Consider the following 18,584-nt stretch of genomic DNA (forward strand, 5'->3'; position numbering starts at 1 on the left):
GGGATCATCTTGACAGAGAATGAAAGAAAAGGCAGTCAACATCCAGAGAACATTTGAATATCCTTCTGGAAGCCAGGAAAGTTATTCCTGAAGAATACTTCAAACTACAAGAAAGTTTGCCCAAGAGAGTCCTGGTTATGTTGAAGAATGTGGTCATACCAAATAATTTAGCATTGTACAAACTCTGTTTTTGTCTTATATATTGTATTTCCCCGTTTCAATACACCAATTTCCCCTTTTCCCAGCAAAGAAACGGGTAGTATTTTAGGAGGTTTGCACAGCATTGTATGTCAGCAGTTATAAATTGACAGTTTATTACCATCAGTGCTCTTTTTACTGCTTTTTATTTAAAAGTAACAGTAATAATTTTGGGAGGGGGCACTTCTCATTAACTGTGACTGCTTCAATTATTAAACCAAACAATTGTCACTGAAAATAATAATAATAATGAAATGTAACGATGAAAGATTCCAAAAGTCGTTTTACGCTCGTTTTTATCGACGTGCTCTGGGATTGTTATTTTAGCCTAGTACAGCATCTCGCAATCGCTACTCGGCTAGTTTAGTCTAACCAAAATGGCGATCCTCATGTAGGGGTCGAGTGTGATTATTGGACGAATTTGTCAGCAGTTTTAGACAGTTTATTCTCCGTCCTTGTTATCTATACTGTGAGCCATGTTCACAAACATAGGCCTGAGGGCAGTTCTCAAGGTCCAAGCTAGTGTTTTGCGGGAAAGCTCGGCAGCTCTCTGTTGTGCTGCATCAGTCAAACCGTGGACGAACAGGTCGAGTTTACTGTCAGGACCAAACGTGAGAAGTGGTAAGTGTGAGGAAGACAAAACTTTCTTGTGGGTAAATATCAGTCAAAACATGTGTTTCTGTGAGCAGTTCGTAATTTCGCTAGGTCTTCTTGGGAAGTAACTAACACGAACGGCAGGCGGCACTGTTGGCGGAGCTACATGTTACCCTGATAAGCGGAAAGACCGCATACTTGACGTCTGAAACGATTTTCATCATAACGTACTCCAAAGTGTAGTAATCGGCTTTGCACAGCCTCCCTACGCAATTCATTTTTCTATCACACAGTTCTCTCCACACCACCAAGACAGTGTGAAGTTACTGGCAGGTGTTTCGTCAGCTGCTCAGCTACTTGTCATTGAAAACAGTCTTTCACAAAAACCCATATGTTCATATTTCTTTTGTTGAGTCTATGAAAAATGCCAAGTGTGGGATTTCTCATAGATTCTTACAGATTTGTAGAGTTTCAAATGTGTACAACTATGTGTGGCTGATATATTTTTTTTCAGGTAGGAGATGATGCCACACGCAAAACCAAGCAGTGTAAACACAGGGTAGTTTCACAGTCTGAATTGGCTGTTGTTTTAAGTCCTGCTTCCTTTGTTGCAGATTTGCTAATTTTCCCTTCCAAAAACTTTCTGTGCATATGACAGTCTAAAAATATTAAAGTGCGCAAGGATCTCCTGGTGTGCACAAACCGGGTTACATCTTCATGTGGAGTCTTGATTCTCTTTTCATACTTTTCACACAGTCTCAGCTCCCACACAGATCAATAAATACATGCTGTGTGGAAAACTGGGACATCTGAGTTTTGCTTTTTGGGGGGGTTGATTTGTGTGTAATTTCTAAGTAGACAGGATAGCTTGTCAACTCTCAGATAGAGGGACTTTGAAGAGCCTCTCACAGCTCTTTTCACACACCTCCGTGTGCAAAACTGATGCCTGCTAATCAGAGGGTTGTTGCACACACAGGGTGTGAAACAAACAAAAAGAATATCAGAAATATTTTTGACACGAAGCCTCTAAAAGAGGACTAGGTAACAGTGTAGTGCTTTAGCTACTTGAAACTTTTCTCCCCTAAATGTTTTTGTGGTTATCTCCCCTTCTGCACTTCTTTGCTGCTTAATCTGATGCAATATCTTGCTTTCTTATCATAATATCTGGAGCATCTACAGAAGCTTTTCTTTCATTTTCCCCCTCAAGTCTACTAGAATATGACAGCTTTTTTTTCTTTCTTTTTTTTCTCACTGTTGCAGCCTATGCACTGACAGTCACAGGTTTGCCAGCCCTTCAGTGACAGGCATGAATAAGAGCTGTTTGGCTTGCAGGCCGCTTCTCTCTACAGTGCTATGACTAATACAGCAAATAAATACTTTTTAACCCAAGGTTTGTACGCTGTACACTGCAGTCTATCAGAATTGAAATCACCAGCAGTGTCTCAAGAAAAATGTATGCTACCTTGAAATTTTTTACTTTGGTTTCTGCTGTTGATAACTTTAAAATAAGGTACAGAGAATTTCTATTAAACTATTCTCAACAGCAAAGATTACTGCCAGGTGAAAACTCGGTGAAAAGCTCTTTCCTGATGAGTTTCCTTCAGTGGATTGCAATATTAGTTGCACACGTTGGTGGATTTTTGAAGGAGGGCTGAACTGTCGCATAACATTAGAGAGGAAGTGACATCATTTGCTGTTTTGATATTGAAAACCACTGCTCTTATCGCCATCTGATATGTACATAGTTGCGTTTTAGGGTGAGTGTTTGACAACCGTTTTAGAAAGATTATCTTAGTTTTACTCTACAAGTTTCTCCATCAGTCACGCAAATTAAGCTTCATGAGTCGTTTCATCATCCTGTAGATTTCATTTACGTATTTTTTTTTGTTTTGTTACAATAAATCAATGATTTTCTGACAACTCAGCTTGCAGCAGAAATGTTTTTATTATGTATTATCCCAGAGAGGTGTTTCTCTACAAATAGGATAGTCAAGTTATCCCAGAACTTAGGGGTCTGCTTATGCTACCCTATTACCTGGTGTGTTTTTGAATCATTTCCATTCATGCTTATAGGAAGGAAGATCTTAGAGTATTTCGGGATAATATTTAGAGGGACAATACTCCTCATAATTTAAAATAGCTTATTCACAAATAAATGTTAGAGATTATAAGTAACTTTCAGGCTTTGTTGTTTTTCATACAGCTCTCTTACGCTCTTGCTGTGTCTTTGGGCTTATTTGTCACACTCATATTTCAGATCATCAAACAAACTTCAATAGAAGATGAGAACCCAAGTAAATAGAAAAGGCTTTTTTTTTTTTTTTTTTAGTGATTTCATTTATTAAGAGAAAAAAAGTTACCCAAACCTACCTCAACCTATGTGGAAAATTAATTCATCTAAATCTAAGAACACTGTGTTACCTTTGGCAGTCATTCATTTGCAATAAGTGGCAATGAGTCCTTCACATCATTGTGGAGGAATTTTTGGCTCACTCTTTGTGGAATTCTTTTAGTCACAATGACATGAAAGGTCATGTCAAAGCATTTCTATCAGATTTAAGTCTGGACTTTGAATAAACCACTCCAAAACTGTCATTGTATTTTTAATTTTCTGTTGTTTGCTTTGTTTTGGGGTTTTTTTTTGTTTTGTTTTTTGTTTTTTGTCTTTTCTGTTGTTGTTTTAAAGCCATTCAGAGGACCTGCTGGCTTGTTTTTGATCATTGTCCTGTTGCATAAGCCAAGTGCGCTTGAGCTTCAGGGTACAAAATGACTGCTGGACATTCTCTTACGGGATTTTCTGGTAGAGCGCAGAATTCATAGTTCCGTCGATTACAGTAAATCATTCACCTCGAGAAGGAGCAACAGGAATCAAACTTGACTATTTTTATTATGTGCTTATGATGCTGACCCCAAAGGTTTTTGAGCGATCAGCAAGATTAGCAGCAGTGGTTTCTGCCCCGGAACTTCCCCATAGATGCGAGTGTTTTGAGTGTCTTCCAAAGACCAAGGAACTGATCGTGGACTTCAGGAAGACCAGGAAACACTTGACCCCTGTTTCAATTCAGGGGGTCAGTGTTGACATTGTGGAGGACTATAAATACCTTGGAGTACACATTGACAATAAACTGGACTGGGCTAAAAACACCACAGCACTTTACAGGAAGGGCCAGAGTCGTCTCTATTTTTTGAGGCGACTGAGGTCCTTCAACATCTGCCAGAAAATGCTGAGGATTTTCTATGAGTCTGTTGTGGCCAGTGCGATCCTCTATGCTGTTGCATGCTGGGGGAGCAGGCTGAGGGTCGCAGATGCCAACAGACTTAATAAACTAATCCGTAAGGCCAGCAATGTTGTGGGGATGGAGCTGGACTCCCTCAAGGTGGTGTCGGAGAGGCGGATGCTGTCCAAGATAAAGACAGTGTTGGATAACACCTCCCACCCACTCCATGACATGCTGGTCAGTCACAGGAGCACGTTCAGTGAGAGACTGAGATTACCGAAAAGCACCACTGAACGACACAGGAAATCATTCCTGCCTGTGGCCATCTCCCTGTACAACGCATCCACTTAACACACTGTTTGCTGCTACAACTACACATGTTTCTTTTCCAAATATTTATTTATGAGTGACTTATGTATGTATGTATATATATGTATATATTGTACTATTCTTAGTTAGTGTATTGTCTGTCTTGTCTTAATGTTGGTTTAAAATGGAGCACTGTAACAAAAAATAATTTCCCCCAGGGATCAATAAAGTATTCTGATTCTGATTCTGATTTTGGAATCATGAATACTGACCTCAGCTGAGGAAATTGAGGCCTTTTTTAATAAAATAAATCATTAGCAAAGCAACGATTCCCTTGTTCCCTTCTACTTTCAAAATGAGTTTAATCTCCTAAGCAGTGGCTCTGTAGTGTAGTGTTTTACACATTTGCCAGACAAGTGAACAATCCCCAATTCGATCCCTTGAGAGAGAATTAGATCCCTGGAGGGAGGCACAAATCCTTTCGGGGTTACATCATGAGAGAATCCGGCCAAACCAAACACGTGGAGCTACCTGCTGTGGTGATCTCTTGTGAATAACAACTGAAAGTAACATTTTGAATCTACTAAACGTGAATGTTTGCAGTGATGCATCTGATTTCTCAGTTGCAGGAAGCTTTGCTGTTCCACAGCCAGTGAGACACTATGCCCGGGCTGCAAAGAAGAAGAAGACAGGTATTTAAGAGGAACTCTCATCACCATAGTGTGCGCATGTGAGCATTTATAAATGTGTACATAAGTTAAAGAAAGAAAAATCCAAAAAGTATTTTTCCTCCAGGACCTGAGAGCCAACTCAACGATCTTCCTCCAACAATGCTGAAGATGGATTATGCAGCTGTTCCCCTTGCTCAAACGTAAACATATACAAAATGATTAAAATTCAGACTTTCTATTAATTATTTTATAAAAGTGGACGCACATAGTGATTGGTCTACTCTTCTAACACTATTGTATTTTCTGCTAACAGAACTGATGATCTTGTCAAAAGGCTTCTTTCACTGGAGTTGGCTAGTCATGTAAGTTTGTCTTTTTTATGTACATTGTTTGGCCCTCTTGTGGGAAAGCAGAGGCATAAACAAGTAGTTCAGCGTTAATAACTAATAATAATAATCTCATCTTCAGAAAGAAAAGCTACAGCTAAAACAAGAACAGCTAATTGCAAAGGTCCAGAGAGATGAGAGTGACCGAAGCTCAGAGGAAGTACAAGGTGAGGTGCTATATTTTTCATTATGTTGCACATAGTTTCTTCACTGAAAAAAACACGGGATACAACTTTTATTTATTATGCGATGTTGAAATTCTCCTGTTCTTTCTCTCCTCAGTGGCTATATTGACTGCTAGAATCCGAAACTACCAGGAACATTTGCAAAAACATCATAAGGTGAGAATAAAATGCATTTAAATTAATCAGCAGGTTGACAGATTAAAATGACGTAACACATGTAGAGCACTTGACTCTCACCACTGGAAGTTTCATGTATGAATACGTCTCTCCACATTTCCTCTCTGCTTTTGTGAGGCCTGCATGTGCTACAGGATATCCTGTGTACTCCCCCACATTAAATAAAAAGATGCGTAGCATGGCCAAGGTCGGAAGTTTCCGTGTTACATCATAGCCTAAACAATTTTATTAAAATTAACAACTGTTTTTATGTGGCATGACGAAGCAGCTGTTCCTCAGTAGGTGTCCTGATTTCTAGCGCATGTTGCTCTGTTTGTATTTACTTTCGATATTCTGTGTTGTTTGATGCTAGGATAAAGCAAACAAGAGGCGAATGCTTATGGCCATTGACCGAAGGAAAAAGATTTTGAAACACCTTCGGTTGATTCGCTACGATGCCTTTGAGAAAGTGTGTGAGCAGCTGGGCATCACATACACCTTCCCCCCAGAGTACTACAGACGGGCCACCCGTCGCTGGATGGCCAAGAAAGAATTCTGCATTAAGGTAGCAAATAAATGAAGCTGTTATTTATTAAGTATACATCATCTCTGCACATTAATGTATACTCATATCTGTTGGGAAAAACTTAAAACTTTCCATTACACACAAGTGTAATGGAAGTGTAGCATATAGAGCATCTAGGGCATTACTCAAGCCTTCTGGAAACTCTTCTCTATACATTAAAGGTGTTATTTTATGCCCCCCACTAACACTTGGTCATATGTGTTTGTGTGTCTGTGTGTGTCATCTCAGGTCTTCAAAGCAGTGCAAAAGCAAAAAGCAGAGCAGAGGCTGAAGATAAAGCAGAGTTCAGGCTCCACAGACACGGAGTCAGCAAAGACAAATGCAGCTGAGATCTAATGAGACAAAAGCCACAATCTGTACACCTTCAGATGTAGTGATGTATCATGTAGATAAATAAATGGTTTTCCCATGCTGCCGTCACACGATTTTACTTTCTATTGTTGTCATTCTGATACCAGAACTGTCTGGAGATGTCAAAGATTAATAAGAATAAAATATCTGAGAAAGCTGGGTTGGAATAATCCTCCAAATTGTAATTGAACTAAAGCATGACTTCTAGATGTATTAATTTAAGATCTCATTTTAGAAAACCAGGAAGCCAGAAACTCAAGTATAGTATTAATATGCTAATTAGAAATAAACCTACACTGCAAATTCTCCATTTTATCTGAGAGGATACTCTGTGTTAAACCACCATGGCAAAAAACTAGCGCTAAAATATTATCACTAGATCGACTCTGTGCGTTATTATGGCTTCATATCAGCACCGGTGTGTGTTTTGTTTTTGTTTTTATGTTTTGTTAATCAGCTGTCAGTGGCAGTTCACCTCATTTGTACCAAGTTGAGGCATATCAGATAAGGACTTCTTCCTGGAAGAGTACTGTTGAAGCAGTATTCAGGCTTTGTGGAAACATGAGATTGACTTAATCCAACTATGTTTAGGGTCATAAAATGCTTGTTGGTAGAATGCAGTATCATTTATCTTTTTGAGTGTTGTTTAAATGTACAGTAAGTTAATTCAAGTTAGAGAGAAATTGTTAAAAAAATCTAATTAAGAATTCCTGACATTCCTGGCATAGTGTTATATTGGTAAAAATTGGTGAGGTTGCTAAAGCATCGGATTTAAATGTACAACATCACGAGGCAAGGTTAATTTAATTCTCATATAGGGTATAACAAGACCGACATTTTCATTAAAAGCTATTTTTACATTATACATTAATATGAAAAGAAGGCTTTAGTTTCGTATAGTTTTGTGCTTATTCAAATCCTGAGTAAATCCATCCCTTCTTTTGCATACTGCACTAGTGATATAGTGTTCTAATAGATTAAAACCTCAAGACAAGAACGTGTTGCATTTGTCGGTGTCATATGAAAGTGTGACCTTAACAATTCTAACTGCATGGCTTCCCTGAAGTCTACTGATCTGTCATGAGATCAGAAAAACTTTAAACTCTCAGTCACATACATGTGCTTGTGACCTTGTGATTTGAGGTTGTACACTTTATCAGACTAAAAAAAAAGAAGCAATTCCTGTTAATGGACTGATTTTTTGCCAGTGAATCGCCACAGATCTTTGTCGTCCCCAGAAAGTGCAGGCTGTTGCCAAACCAGCGTTTCACAGCTCAAGCTCGTCACAATTTCCTGTGTGGTGTGCAACTTGTCATTTTGAGCAGGTGGAGCTCATACTCTCACACTCTTCTGGTAAGTGACACCATTTTTTCCTTTCACAGCAGATAAACTTAAAAGTTAAATATTCTTAAATTAAACATAAAAATTATATTTGCAATTCGTGCGCATGTTATAGTTAAAAGTTGGCCTTTCCGTTATGGCTGCCTTGATACAAGATAACATGGGCTTTCATTTGTTCTTTGGGTTAAAAACCACATACATGACTCTCTTTCATACGATATTGTGAAAATAGTCCATGTTACACTAACGTATTCCTGCAACAATGTTTTATTTAGAAATATATATTTTACAGGGAAAGTCCAAAAAGTATTTTTTAAATCATAATTAGATTTACCTCAAATGACAGAGTAAACTGTTGCATGCTGTGTTGAGGAGGGTTTTCTGTAAATATGTGATGTTAATTAGTGTGCAAATATCTAATGCTCTCTAATATGTTTTTGACTAGGTACTTAAACCACAGAGCAAATAAACAGACCAAGTAATCCAAATGTCAAACCCAGTGGTCACCCATCAACCAGGTGCTGGCGGCTATGGGACTAATGTTCAAACAGGAGAGTGGAGCACAGGCTTGTGTGCCTGCTGCAGTGACTGTTTGGTCTGTAAGTACAAGGCACATCATTTGTGCATGCACACTTTGTTTTGTTCGTTTTAGACATTCATAAATGTACTCGTGTTGTTTAGGTGCCGTCGGTTGTTTTTGTCCACTGGCACTGAGCTGCTACACAGCAAATAAGTATGGTGAAAACTGCTGTTTGGGTTGCGTGCCTGGAGGCTTAACAGCCATGAGGACTCACATGAGATTAACCTATGGTATTCAGGTATGTTACCCATGCAACTCAATGCAGTTATTATAAAATCCAAACTTCAGAATACCGTACCTTATGCAATTAGTCTTTAGGTTGTAAGTATTGCACGTATGATAGTCTGTTTCAGTCTTGCTTTTATGAAAGACACAGATTTTGCAAACATGGGAAATTTTGTGCGTTTCCCACAATTGAGAAATCTGCAACATTTCTGTAATTTATGCAATCTTTTAACCACAGGGAACAATATGCAACGACGCCTTGATGATCTTCTTCTGTGGACATTGTGAAATGTGCAGGATGGCAAGAGAAATCCGCATCAGGAATGGAGAGATTTCACAGTAACAAGAGTTTTTCATGATGCTCAGCTATTGTGGAAGTAACTTGTTTACCCATGGAGCTTTCATGCAAACCAAAAAAAGCATTTAATGAAGTATGCATTTATGTGTGTATTAAATCTTTGGCCCTAACTTGCAAGAGCAATTGTGTATTATTGTAAATAAAGTGCATTTTCAACAGGCATCACATTTTTTGAACAACTTTTTGAAATTTGATGGCTCACCTTATATCATTTATTTCTCAACGTAAGAGTTATGCAACTAAAAACGTCCAAGAAAGCTTCTAGAAAAGATTGTTGGGTATTATCGTAAATCAGTTGTGAGCAGCTGAGTAAAAGGTTGATCTTCCTTATGAATTATAATATCGTTATAATTGTCATATAAGTCGAATTGTACTGGTTAGAATGCTTAGACTTGCCATGAAACCACTGGTTTGCATTATATTATATATAATTATATAATATGTATGACTACATGGTGAAAAATGGTCCATCTATCTCTAATCAGTGAGCTCCTAATTTACAACGCGGTTGTACCTCGTCTAATCCCGCCCCTTTCTTTTACGTATTTACTACATAGGGCTCTGATTGGCTATTTATTTCGTGGCCTGGCAACCAGAAGCGGCTTTACCAAACAGACAGACCACCCACCAGCTAAAACATTCGAGCTAGCTGTTTTGTCTGGAAAGATTCAGCTGTTCAAATTCCATCATGTCTTCAAGGACTCTGCCGCTGCTTTTCATTAATCTCGGCGGGGAAATGTTGTACATCCTAGACCAGCGTCTCCGAGCTCAGAATATCCCTGCTGACAAAGCTAAGAAAGGTAGCTAGTTTAGCAGCTTTCCAGCTAGCAACACAATTGTTATCCTGTTCAGAAAAAATATTAATGTTAGACCGCAGTAAGTGCACATGTATGTTGTTCGTTTACTTGTTTCTGTATTGATGATGTCGGTGTCTCTGTCGAATCAGAAAGTCAAAATAAGACATGTCTTTTCGTAGGAGAGTGTGACTGGAAGCCCTGTAAAACAATTGTGTATTGTTGCCGCTCTGTCAGTTTAAAAGATATCACTGGTTTGTTGTAAAATGATATTAGATGATGTTAAGCATTAACCACCAGCACACGTGGCAGTCTTAAAATCAGCTGTTTACTTACGTACCATTTCCCTTTGGATTGATAAAGTTTCCACAATACCTGGCTGGATAGAGGCGGACAGAAAGAGAGGTATTATTACAAGATGCAATGAGGCGCTGATGCATTAGTAGCTCTTTTGCTCTGCTTTGGCTTAGCCTGAACCCATGCCATGCGTAAATAATGAATGAATAACGGATGAGCTGACAAACAATGTCCTGCTTCATTGGTTGTAACAACCTTTCTTATGTGTGTCTGTATTCCAAAACTCCAGTTTTCAAGCTTCCAAGGTGGCGTTCGCATACATATGCTGGACAAATTACTTCACTTCATGAACCAAAGTGAATTAGTCATATACCTTGAACCCCCAGTAAGTTAGCCACAAAATAATGTTACTTTCCCAAACTTGAGTGATCTAAAATGTAAGCACTTTTTAAGTAAACCCTAAAGGTTTAGTTAAGGTAAGTATTGCTCCTGCAATACTGGTAAAAAAAAAAAAAAAAGGCAAAACCTCCCCCCACCCTCCAAAAAAAACATCTTTGGCTGTAGGATTTCTGATAAATAGGTCTGCTGCTTTGTTAGGGTCTTTGGGTTTCAGCTCTGGGTAAAATCGTTTTCGGCAATGTAGAGTGTAGAGCGCTAATCTGCCTGCTTCTGAGCTAATAGTATGGGAAGGGCATTTGTCTAACCTTAATTAACATTTTGTGCTTTAATTGCTTGTCTGAATAGTTATGAATGACATCATCACCACCATGTTTAACAAAAAGTTCCTGGAGGAGCTTTTTAAGCCACAGGAGCTTTATTCCAAGAAGGCCCTACGGACCGTGTTTGACAGGTTGGCCCACGCATCCATAATGAGACTCAATCAAGCTAGTATGGACAAGGTAAGACATCATGTATTCATATACAGCCTGTGTGTTTTTAATTTACTCTTGTGCTCCCAATATTTTGTTTGCATTTTTAATTACAAGCATTGGCTTTCTATCCATGCACCAGTTACATTTCTTCAAAACCACACAGAGATGTTTTTATCACAGCCTTTTCATTATGCATATTGGATCTACATTAGATTTGCCTTCATGCCAATCAATATAAATCAAGTGTATAATGTAACATTTTTGTTGTGTTTAAGCATAAGGCACATTCATTTACATACTATGTCTCCCTCTACTGTTTATCACTCAACAACAGCATGCATTTTTCTGATGCCTAAGACAATGTGTTGATGAATGTGTCCCTGTTCATAGCTCTATGACTTGATGACCATGGCTTTTAAGTATCAGGTGCTTCTCTGTCCACGACCTAAGGACATCCTCCTTGTGTCCTTCAACCACATGGATGCAATCAAAGACTTTGTGAAAGATACTCCCAGCATTCTCAGCCAGGTTGATGAGACTTACCGACAGCTGATAGAGGTACTACATGTGGGACTTTGCTGTCTTCACATTTGTTACAAGAAAATATAGTCAGAAATATTTTATATTGCTTGTGGGGATTTTTTTTTTCCTGCAGTTTGCAGCAAGATGTATATGGTTTTAAAAAAAGTAGCATGCAAAGAAGCTCCCCTTGGTTAACTACATAAAGATAAATGAAGAAGATAAGAAAAGCTCATGGGGGAAAGAAAATCAAGGACATTCTTAATAAGAGTGTAATCACGTGGCATATGAACTGGTTTAACACTCTTATACTGCAGCTGGTGATGTACTGAGAGTCACTACTTCTCCTCAGGCCTTCTCCTCCAAGACAAAACTCACCTCTTGTGTTAGAAATGACCAAGCAAGCTATGAAGGCCCACTTAAGACAAAGAAAGCCATCTAAGCTAGCGATTTCAATTCTGTGTTGCCAGTACCGCCAGCATAAATAAATGTTTTCATCAGTTTAGATTTTTTTTTAATACCAATATGTATTTTTAGATGTATACGCCTTTGTCCAGTGGTGAATTCCAGCTGATTAGACAAACTCTTCTTATCTTCTTTCAAGACATGCATATAAGGGTGAGTCATCATTTGTGACTTTTTATTATGAAGATGGTATAACTAATTTTTTCCTGCTTGTTCAGTTAATGTTTACTTTCTCTGTGTTTGTACCTTCTTCTATGGCAGGTATCTATTTTCCTCAAGGACAAAGTGCAGAATTCAAATGGCCGCTTTGTTCTTCCCACCAGTGGTCCTGTGCCCCATGGCACTCAAGTCCCTGGCTTGATAAGGTACCACAGTAAAGAGCTCTTATCCCTCAGACCCAGGCAGTCTGAAGTTTAAAGAATATTGTCAATGAGTAAGACTAAATAAGTGGCTTTGATAATATACTCTTTCTCTTTTCATTGAACTTTAATGTCTGCCGCTTTGTCTTGCATATTGTCTCTTTGCTATCTTACTTGGACACCGTAATCTGATTTTACGTAAGCTTATCTGTAGCTAATTGCATTACAGAGGTCTCGTTCAAGAAGTATTTGACTTCTAATTTTAGATACCGTGCATGTTTAGCTTGGATCAAAATTCTTAAGGATTTGCTGTGTGAAACATTTAAGCAGGAAATAAAGGCTCTTTATCATACTATGTACTAAATGCTTTCCTGTCTCTATTTCTCTCGTGTGCGTGCGTGCGTGCGTGCGTGCGTGCGTGTGTGTCATTTTTTTGTAGGATGTTCAGCTGTACAGGTGAGGAATTCACCAGGCTGAAGTTCAATAATGGAGGGAACTATACCACTGCACTCCGTGAAGGATCTTTTGACATCTTTGGTGATAGAGTCACAAAACTGGGCACAAACATGTACGATGCTGGAATCTTCCCTTATATAAACATGCCTTGTTGTTTTTATGCAGTTTTCATTTTTTGTGATAGTAAGCCAGGACGAGAGGGATTTTAAGCACACAAAAGAGAAATTACCCGATTAACCTTTATAAAGGATAATGAAAGGAACTGCAAAAGCACCCTTGAGGTAGTGTATTGTGTTAAGGATCATTATCTTGTTGTGGACGGCATCTTTATTTTTCTTTTCTTTTTTTTTTTCTTTTTTACAATCAACTTTTTTCTTTCTTTTTTTTTTTTTTTTTTTTTAAACTAATACTGTGTTTAGTTTCCAGAATTTGCTTAAATTAATTAATTCTTCTTTCTACTAGTTGCACTGGCTACCACAAGAGCCTAAAACATATCAAATTCAACCTATCCTGCACAGCTGGAGAGGGGTGCATTTGATTAAAATCACCATCCTTTTATTCTACACATATACCTTTGCTGAATGTAGCTCTAAAAATGTCAGTCTGTAGTACTTGTTTCCACAATGCACAAGGTTTGGTTTAGGTGTTGATTTGCAAACGTCTGATGCTTAGTTTTGTGGTAAGGATACAGGAAATGTTTTCTTCTGATGGTGGTCACGTTTGCACAGCTGTTGCAGCACAACAGAACAGTTCAGCTTCGTGTTAAATCTTCCCGAAGGCCTTTTGCATTCAAACAACAGCTTTTTTTTTTTTTTTTAGTAATCCTACAATTTCTCTCTGAAAGTTCTCTTAGTTTTCCAAACCCCACCCTCCGTTTTTGCTAATAATTGATGTGTTTCAGAATGATAGGCAGCTGCTTCCATTGCTTAAGCTGTGAATTGTTCATTAAAAGCTTAAGCAGTGAGTCACAGCTTTGAAAATTTCATCATCTGGCATTTCCTTGTGAAGTATGTGCACAAAGCCCTAAAAACCAAATTTTGGTCTGACACTAGTCAAAACTTAACAGAGCACAGATGTCTTGGTGTGCATTGTTTCCTTTTTCACTTTAAAATTGTACAAACCATTCTTACAATGTTGAAAGACTGTTTCATCGTCAGTGTTTGAACACCATTGTATGTTGACACGTTTTCTCCCTTTTTAAAAAAAAAAAAAAAAAACCCAAATGTAGGTACAGTGTAAGTCGCCCAGTGGAAACTCACATGTCTGGCACATCTAAAAATTCTGCTCAGCATACAAAGGTGAAAACTGACAATTTCAATAACGCACAAAACGATTATAAATGTAAAGCATACAACTTCACTTTTAAATTTAACACACCGTTGTGTGTCAACAGGTCAGCGCTGCTCCAAACCCTCTGGCCAAAGAGGAACTGAACCTGCTGGCCAGGTTAATGGGAGGGTTAGAAGTTCAGAAACCAGGAAACGCAGACACTGGCTTCCGAATTAGCCTCTTTGCTACTGACGAAGAAGAAGAGTGAGTGTCCATATGTATCAGATGTAATGATTTCATTACTATTCCAAATGTGAAAAATACTTTTTATTTTCTTTGAAACAATCAGAAGTAACACTGTGACTCTGTTACAGAGAGGCATTAATATCAAGACCCGATGAGCTTTCATATGGAGTCATAAACATCCAAGCAACCAAGGTAAATCTAAATGACCTTAAATCGCAGCCAACTTGTGTAGGAAAGCTGCATATCCAGCATTTTTTGGTGTGTGTGTGTGTGTGTGTGTGTGTGTGTGTGTGTGTGTGTGTGTGTGTGTGTGTGTGTGTGTGTGTGTGTGTGTGTGTGTGTGGCATATTTATTTACAGAAAAGCAATTTGTCATCAAAGGGCAAGGGTAGACTATAAAATTAAAAATCTCAGTATTGTTGTTCTTTTCAACACTATGAGAACTTTGTTGTTGTTGTCACTGCAGAAACTACACAACTGATTACATACCAGGAAAACTTACAAAATTACACTGGTATTTGTTATGCTTTAGACAATCTGCTTCCCTTTCCCTTCTATCTCTGATGGGGTGCCGCTCTTCTCCCACTTTAACCTCCATATATAAACATCTTGCTTTTCCAGTGAAATGAAACGTATCTGAAAACAGACCTTAGTTCTGAAAAATCTCAATGCATGATCAGGACTCTTCATGGAATTATTTGAATTATAGGACTCATTGTAACAGCCATGAGCACAGCTTTCATAGAGGTTCTAGACTGTTTATTAAAGTAGCATCCGTCAAACAGCAGGTGAAAAAGGATACATTTCAGATCCGAACAAATGCCCTATTGCTCGCCCCTTTGAACCAAGAAGCAAGAGAGGTAAACTTCAAAAAGACTGAATCAAGGCTTCTTATCTCTGACGGGGGGTGGGGGAAATCCAGTCGAACCACTGATGGACTATTTGTTCCTGCCTCTGATAAAACCTTTATTGCACTGAGGGCTAAATGTTACTTATCTCAGTGTTGGGCTTAAGACTGTATAGTAATTGATTCAAGATGTGAGGCTTTGCCAGACCAACCAGATTTACTGTGATGAGGCTCAAATCCTTGTAATGGCCCATCCAACACTCTGATTGGTGCGTTTTATTGTCTTTCAGGACCAGCAAGCCAATGCAGAGTTGGCCAAGATCATGGGTGAATTTACAGAGTCAGGAGATCAGTCTCCCAGTGTCAGCAACAAAGGGGACGACCTTCTGGCCATGATGGACGGTTTGTGACATGGTCACAGTGACAGAAATGGCCAGGGATTGGGAACATTGCGTTGTCAACAGTCCGCACTACTAAAGACCAGTCTGCTTTCCATACCTGCAAATGCACTACAGCAGAATCGCATGCAGCCAGAAAAACTGCTTGCTCAAGTGCTTTTACAAAGCAGGTGTGAGCAGTTTTGTTGTCAGACGATCAGCTGCATATTTGCATTCAAGAACAAAGAATGTGTGGTGAGGCAAGCATTAAGCTGTAATAGTATGTTTGCTGTAAACACAAAGGTATTTCGGTTCAATGTACAGTTGGCTTATTGTATATTAGTTTATTGACCATGTGATAATAGCAAAACAAGTGTTTATACAGTGCAATATCTTGCAGCTTTTATTCTATTCTATGTAATATTCTTTAAATTATTTTAACAGTTGCAATGACCGAACAGTTTGAGTCAATTTTCAGACTGAGTCCACAGTTTGGTGGTTCTTTATTTCTAATTATTCCCCTTTTGAATTGTATCTTAATTTACACCATCCAGAGAAGAAGTTTGTGAATTCTTCTGTTCTAATGAACAAGTGACTACGTGATGAGAGAACTGGAGGAAACCCAAGTGCTCTTTTTCAGTGTGACATGAATTCTTTAGTCTTTATTTGGTAACAAATGTGTTTATCATACTGTTCTACCTTAAGAGTCTGAGGAGCAACTTGTAAGACATATTCCATTATCCTGTGATGTGTATGTAAAGTATAGAAATGTGCTTATAGAAATGAGTACATTGTTATAGTATAGCATAATGCAATATGACTGTGTAATATGTAAATATGTTTATTGCGTATACTTGATTTTCTATGTAGGCGAGTCCATATTGCTGCTTTTATTGAATGTGCAGTGTATTGTTTGGGGGGTTTGATTTTGGAGTTGTTTTTGTTTGTTTGTTTTTAAATAAAAAAAATCTAATCTCTTGAACAGATTATTGTATTAAATGCATCACCAGTTTGGGTTCTGATGCAACAAAGTGTTAATACTGGCATGAACCTTGAAACAGCTTGTTGTAGTTAACACTTTCAAGCAGTAGGTGGCGCGATCTGACTTTGCAACACAGTTTGTATTAAGCAATGTATCACACGGGACTCCACTTAGTTAAAATCCTGCAAAAAAAAAAAGTGATCACTGTGGAGGACTCAATGAAGTGCATTTTAAAAGTCAGAGCAATTAAGGCTTTGTATGCTTAAGCATTTACCAGCAAATTTGAAAACTACAATCACCATGCTTCAATATCTCCACAAAACTTCTCTTCTGCAGTACAAACACCTAATGAGAACTGCTACTGAAACAGTTGTCTCTTGTACGTGTTATGTCTGCAGTCAGACTGTGATTGTCTCACACTCACGCACACACACATCAAAATGGAGCATACCATGCAAGAAAAACATGCTGAGACACTTCTCCAGATTGATGTTGGGGAGGAGGATTCTGGTGAGGTCTTCCCAATAATCTTGGCAAAGGGGAGACAAGAAACACTGTATGCCCTAAGGATACAGCCTACTTCCAAAACAAACAGAAACTTAAGCTCATACCAGTCATCCTGCAAGACTCTTTATTAGAATCAGCCACCTGAATCAGCAGCACTTCAGAAGAAACAATGCTTCACCATAAAGCTTTGCAAACAAAAACTGCACTTCTTGTTCAATTGGTGCACGCAGTAATATAAAAAGGGGGGTGATTTTGAATTAATAATGTCCATGCAGCCTTGTCCTAAGCATGATAACAACAACCCTCTAACAGGTTTTCCCATAGACCCCATGTTTGAGTTATGATTCAGTTTCCTCTTTAAAAACTGTGGGCAGGACACTATAAAGCCACAGGGTGACATGCGTTTCATGTGGCTGGGGGTATATGCTCGGCTGAGTCAAGGCAGGAAGACTAGTGCAACTCAAATAAGGATCTGATATTTAGGTTGCCCTCTCTGTGTCTGTCACATCTTCCCACTGGTTTGAAACTGGTACACGTGGGTGGAATTTAAGGTCAAGGTAAGTCTAAATTGAGATAGGTGGGCTCTCCTAAATGCCACTGTCATTCAAGACTGTTTTTACTGAGTAAATGACTAAGACTTTTACTTTTGAGTGGGGTCTACTGGTTGGCTGTTGCTGAATAACATACAGAGAGCCCTTGTCAAGAAGACATTTCTCCAAATTGATCTAGAAGAGAGGGACCAGATATCGTAAATATGTTATGTATTTATCAGATGAAGATCTGAATGAATTCAGTGATACACAGTTTCACTGAGTCATATGGTTGACCTAAATTAAGTGTACTATGTAGGTCATTAAAGAGAATCTGCAAGGTAAAGCCTTATGAAGCAACAATTCAGAGATCTCCTTACGTAATTGTGCACGAAACAGTTAAATGAAAAGTAAAGTCAGTGAGTAAAGTTAAAGACTGCTGTGTTTAATGTAATATTATAAATTATACGGAATTCCCTTTAATGTTAGATTTAACAAATGCAAGTTGTTTAATGTAAAAGCTTCACCCCTATTAATCCCGCTTCATTGTGAGTACAATCTTGCTCAAATAAACAAAGGAAAAACCCATGATTTATCATATTATCTGTAATTAAGTTGCCAGCAAAACATGACATTGCAAACATCATCCTTCAGTATGATTTACAATAAGCCTCTTCAACTCTTATGTAATCATTTTCACTTTGCAACTTTTATGATGCAAAGATAATATTTTTTAAAATGCAAGAAAGAACGCTAATTAAATCTTAGACTGTCTGGCAGACAGTCTTGTAGCTAAACTTCTATTTGCATAGAATTTCATCATCACTCTGAAACGGCTATGAAAAAACTGTCTGCATTGGTCGAGTGCGGCTGTCAATCAAATAAATTGTGTGCGTCATTTCCGTTG

At 38.3% G+C, this 18,584-nt stretch overlaps 2 protein-coding genes across 4 annotated transcripts; both read left to right on the top strand.

The window, feature by feature from the left end:
- Positions 1-560: 560 nt before the first annotated feature.
- Positions 561-6,728, top strand: mrps15 (mitochondrial ribosomal protein S15). The gene is made up of 8 exons (XM_080897624.1): positions 561-819; positions 4,943-5,011; positions 5,115-5,190; positions 5,304-5,352; positions 5,459-5,543; positions 5,659-5,717; positions 6,091-6,282; positions 6,532-6,728. The coding sequence occupies exons 1-8, from the start codon at positions 675-677 to the stop codon at positions 6,637-6,639; spliced, it is 783 nt and encodes a 260-aa protein (XP_080753750.1). The 5' UTR covers positions 561-674; the 3' UTR covers positions 6,640-6,728.
- Positions 6,729-9,142: 2,414 nt separating this feature from the next.
- Positions 9,143-16,640, top strand: oscp1b (organic solute carrier partner 1b). Of its 3 annotated transcripts, none has more exons than XR_013973566.1 (10): positions 9,143-9,958; positions 10,994-11,148; positions 11,512-11,679; positions 12,178-12,258; positions 12,367-12,470; positions 12,904-13,032; positions 14,149-14,218; positions 14,314-14,476; positions 14,564-14,627; positions 15,572-15,648. XR_013973566.1 is itself a non-coding variant. In XM_080897623.1 (10 exons), exons 1-10 carry the CDS (start codon positions 9,847-9,849, stop codon positions 15,689-15,691), a joined length of 1,083 nt encoding a protein of 360 aa, XP_080753749.1. In that variant the 5' UTR covers positions 9,144-9,846; the 3' UTR covers positions 15,692-16,640. The 3 variants fall into 3 exon arrangements, 2 of the variants coding, with proteins under 2 accessions (XP_080753749.1, XP_080753748.1); XM_080897623.1 differs by having other exon boundaries at positions 9,144-9,958; positions 11,572-11,679; positions 14,314-14,453; positions 15,572-16,640; XM_080897622.1 differs by having other exon boundaries at positions 9,145-9,958; positions 14,314-14,453; positions 15,572-16,640.
- The last annotated feature ends 1,944 nt before the right edge of the window (positions 16,641-18,584 follow it).

The sequence above is a fragment of the Rhamphochromis sp. 'chilingali' genome (genome assembly GCF_963969265.1).
Source record: "Rhamphochromis sp. 'chilingali' genome assembly, chromosome: 11".
Classification (NCBI taxonomy): domain Eukaryota; kingdom Metazoa; phylum Chordata; class Actinopteri; order Cichliformes; family Cichlidae; genus Rhamphochromis; species Rhamphochromis sp. 'chilingali'.

What these genes read in the sequence shown, in the direction of transcription:
- mrps15 (XM_080897624.1), top strand. Translation starts at nt 675, where the DNA reads ATGTTCACAAACATAGGCCTGAGGGCAGTTCTCAAGGTCCAAGCTAGT. An exon ending in TGCAAAGAAGAAGAAGACAG is followed by an intron (nt 5,012 to 5,114) that starts GTATTTAAGAGG and finishes TTTTTCCTCCAG; the next exon opens with GACCTGAGAGCCAACTCAAC. An exon ending in ATTTGCAAAAACATCATAAG is followed by an intron (nt 5,718 to 6,090) that starts GTGAGAATAAAA and finishes GTTTGATGCTAG; the next exon opens with GATAAAGCAAACAAGAGGCG.
- oscp1b (XM_080897622.1), top strand. Translation starts at nt 9,847, where the DNA reads ATGTCTTCAAGGACTCTGCCGCTGCTTTTCATTAATCTCGGCGGGGAA. An exon ending in ATCAAGCTAGTATGGACAAG is followed by an intron (nt 11,149 to 11,511) that starts GTAAGACATCAT and finishes CCCTGTTCATAG; the next exon opens with CTCTATGACTTGATGACCAT. An exon ending in CTTACCGACAGCTGATAGAG is followed by an intron (nt 11,680 to 12,177) that starts GTACTACATGTG and finishes ATGTATTTTTAG; the next exon opens with ATGTATACGCCTTTGTCCAG.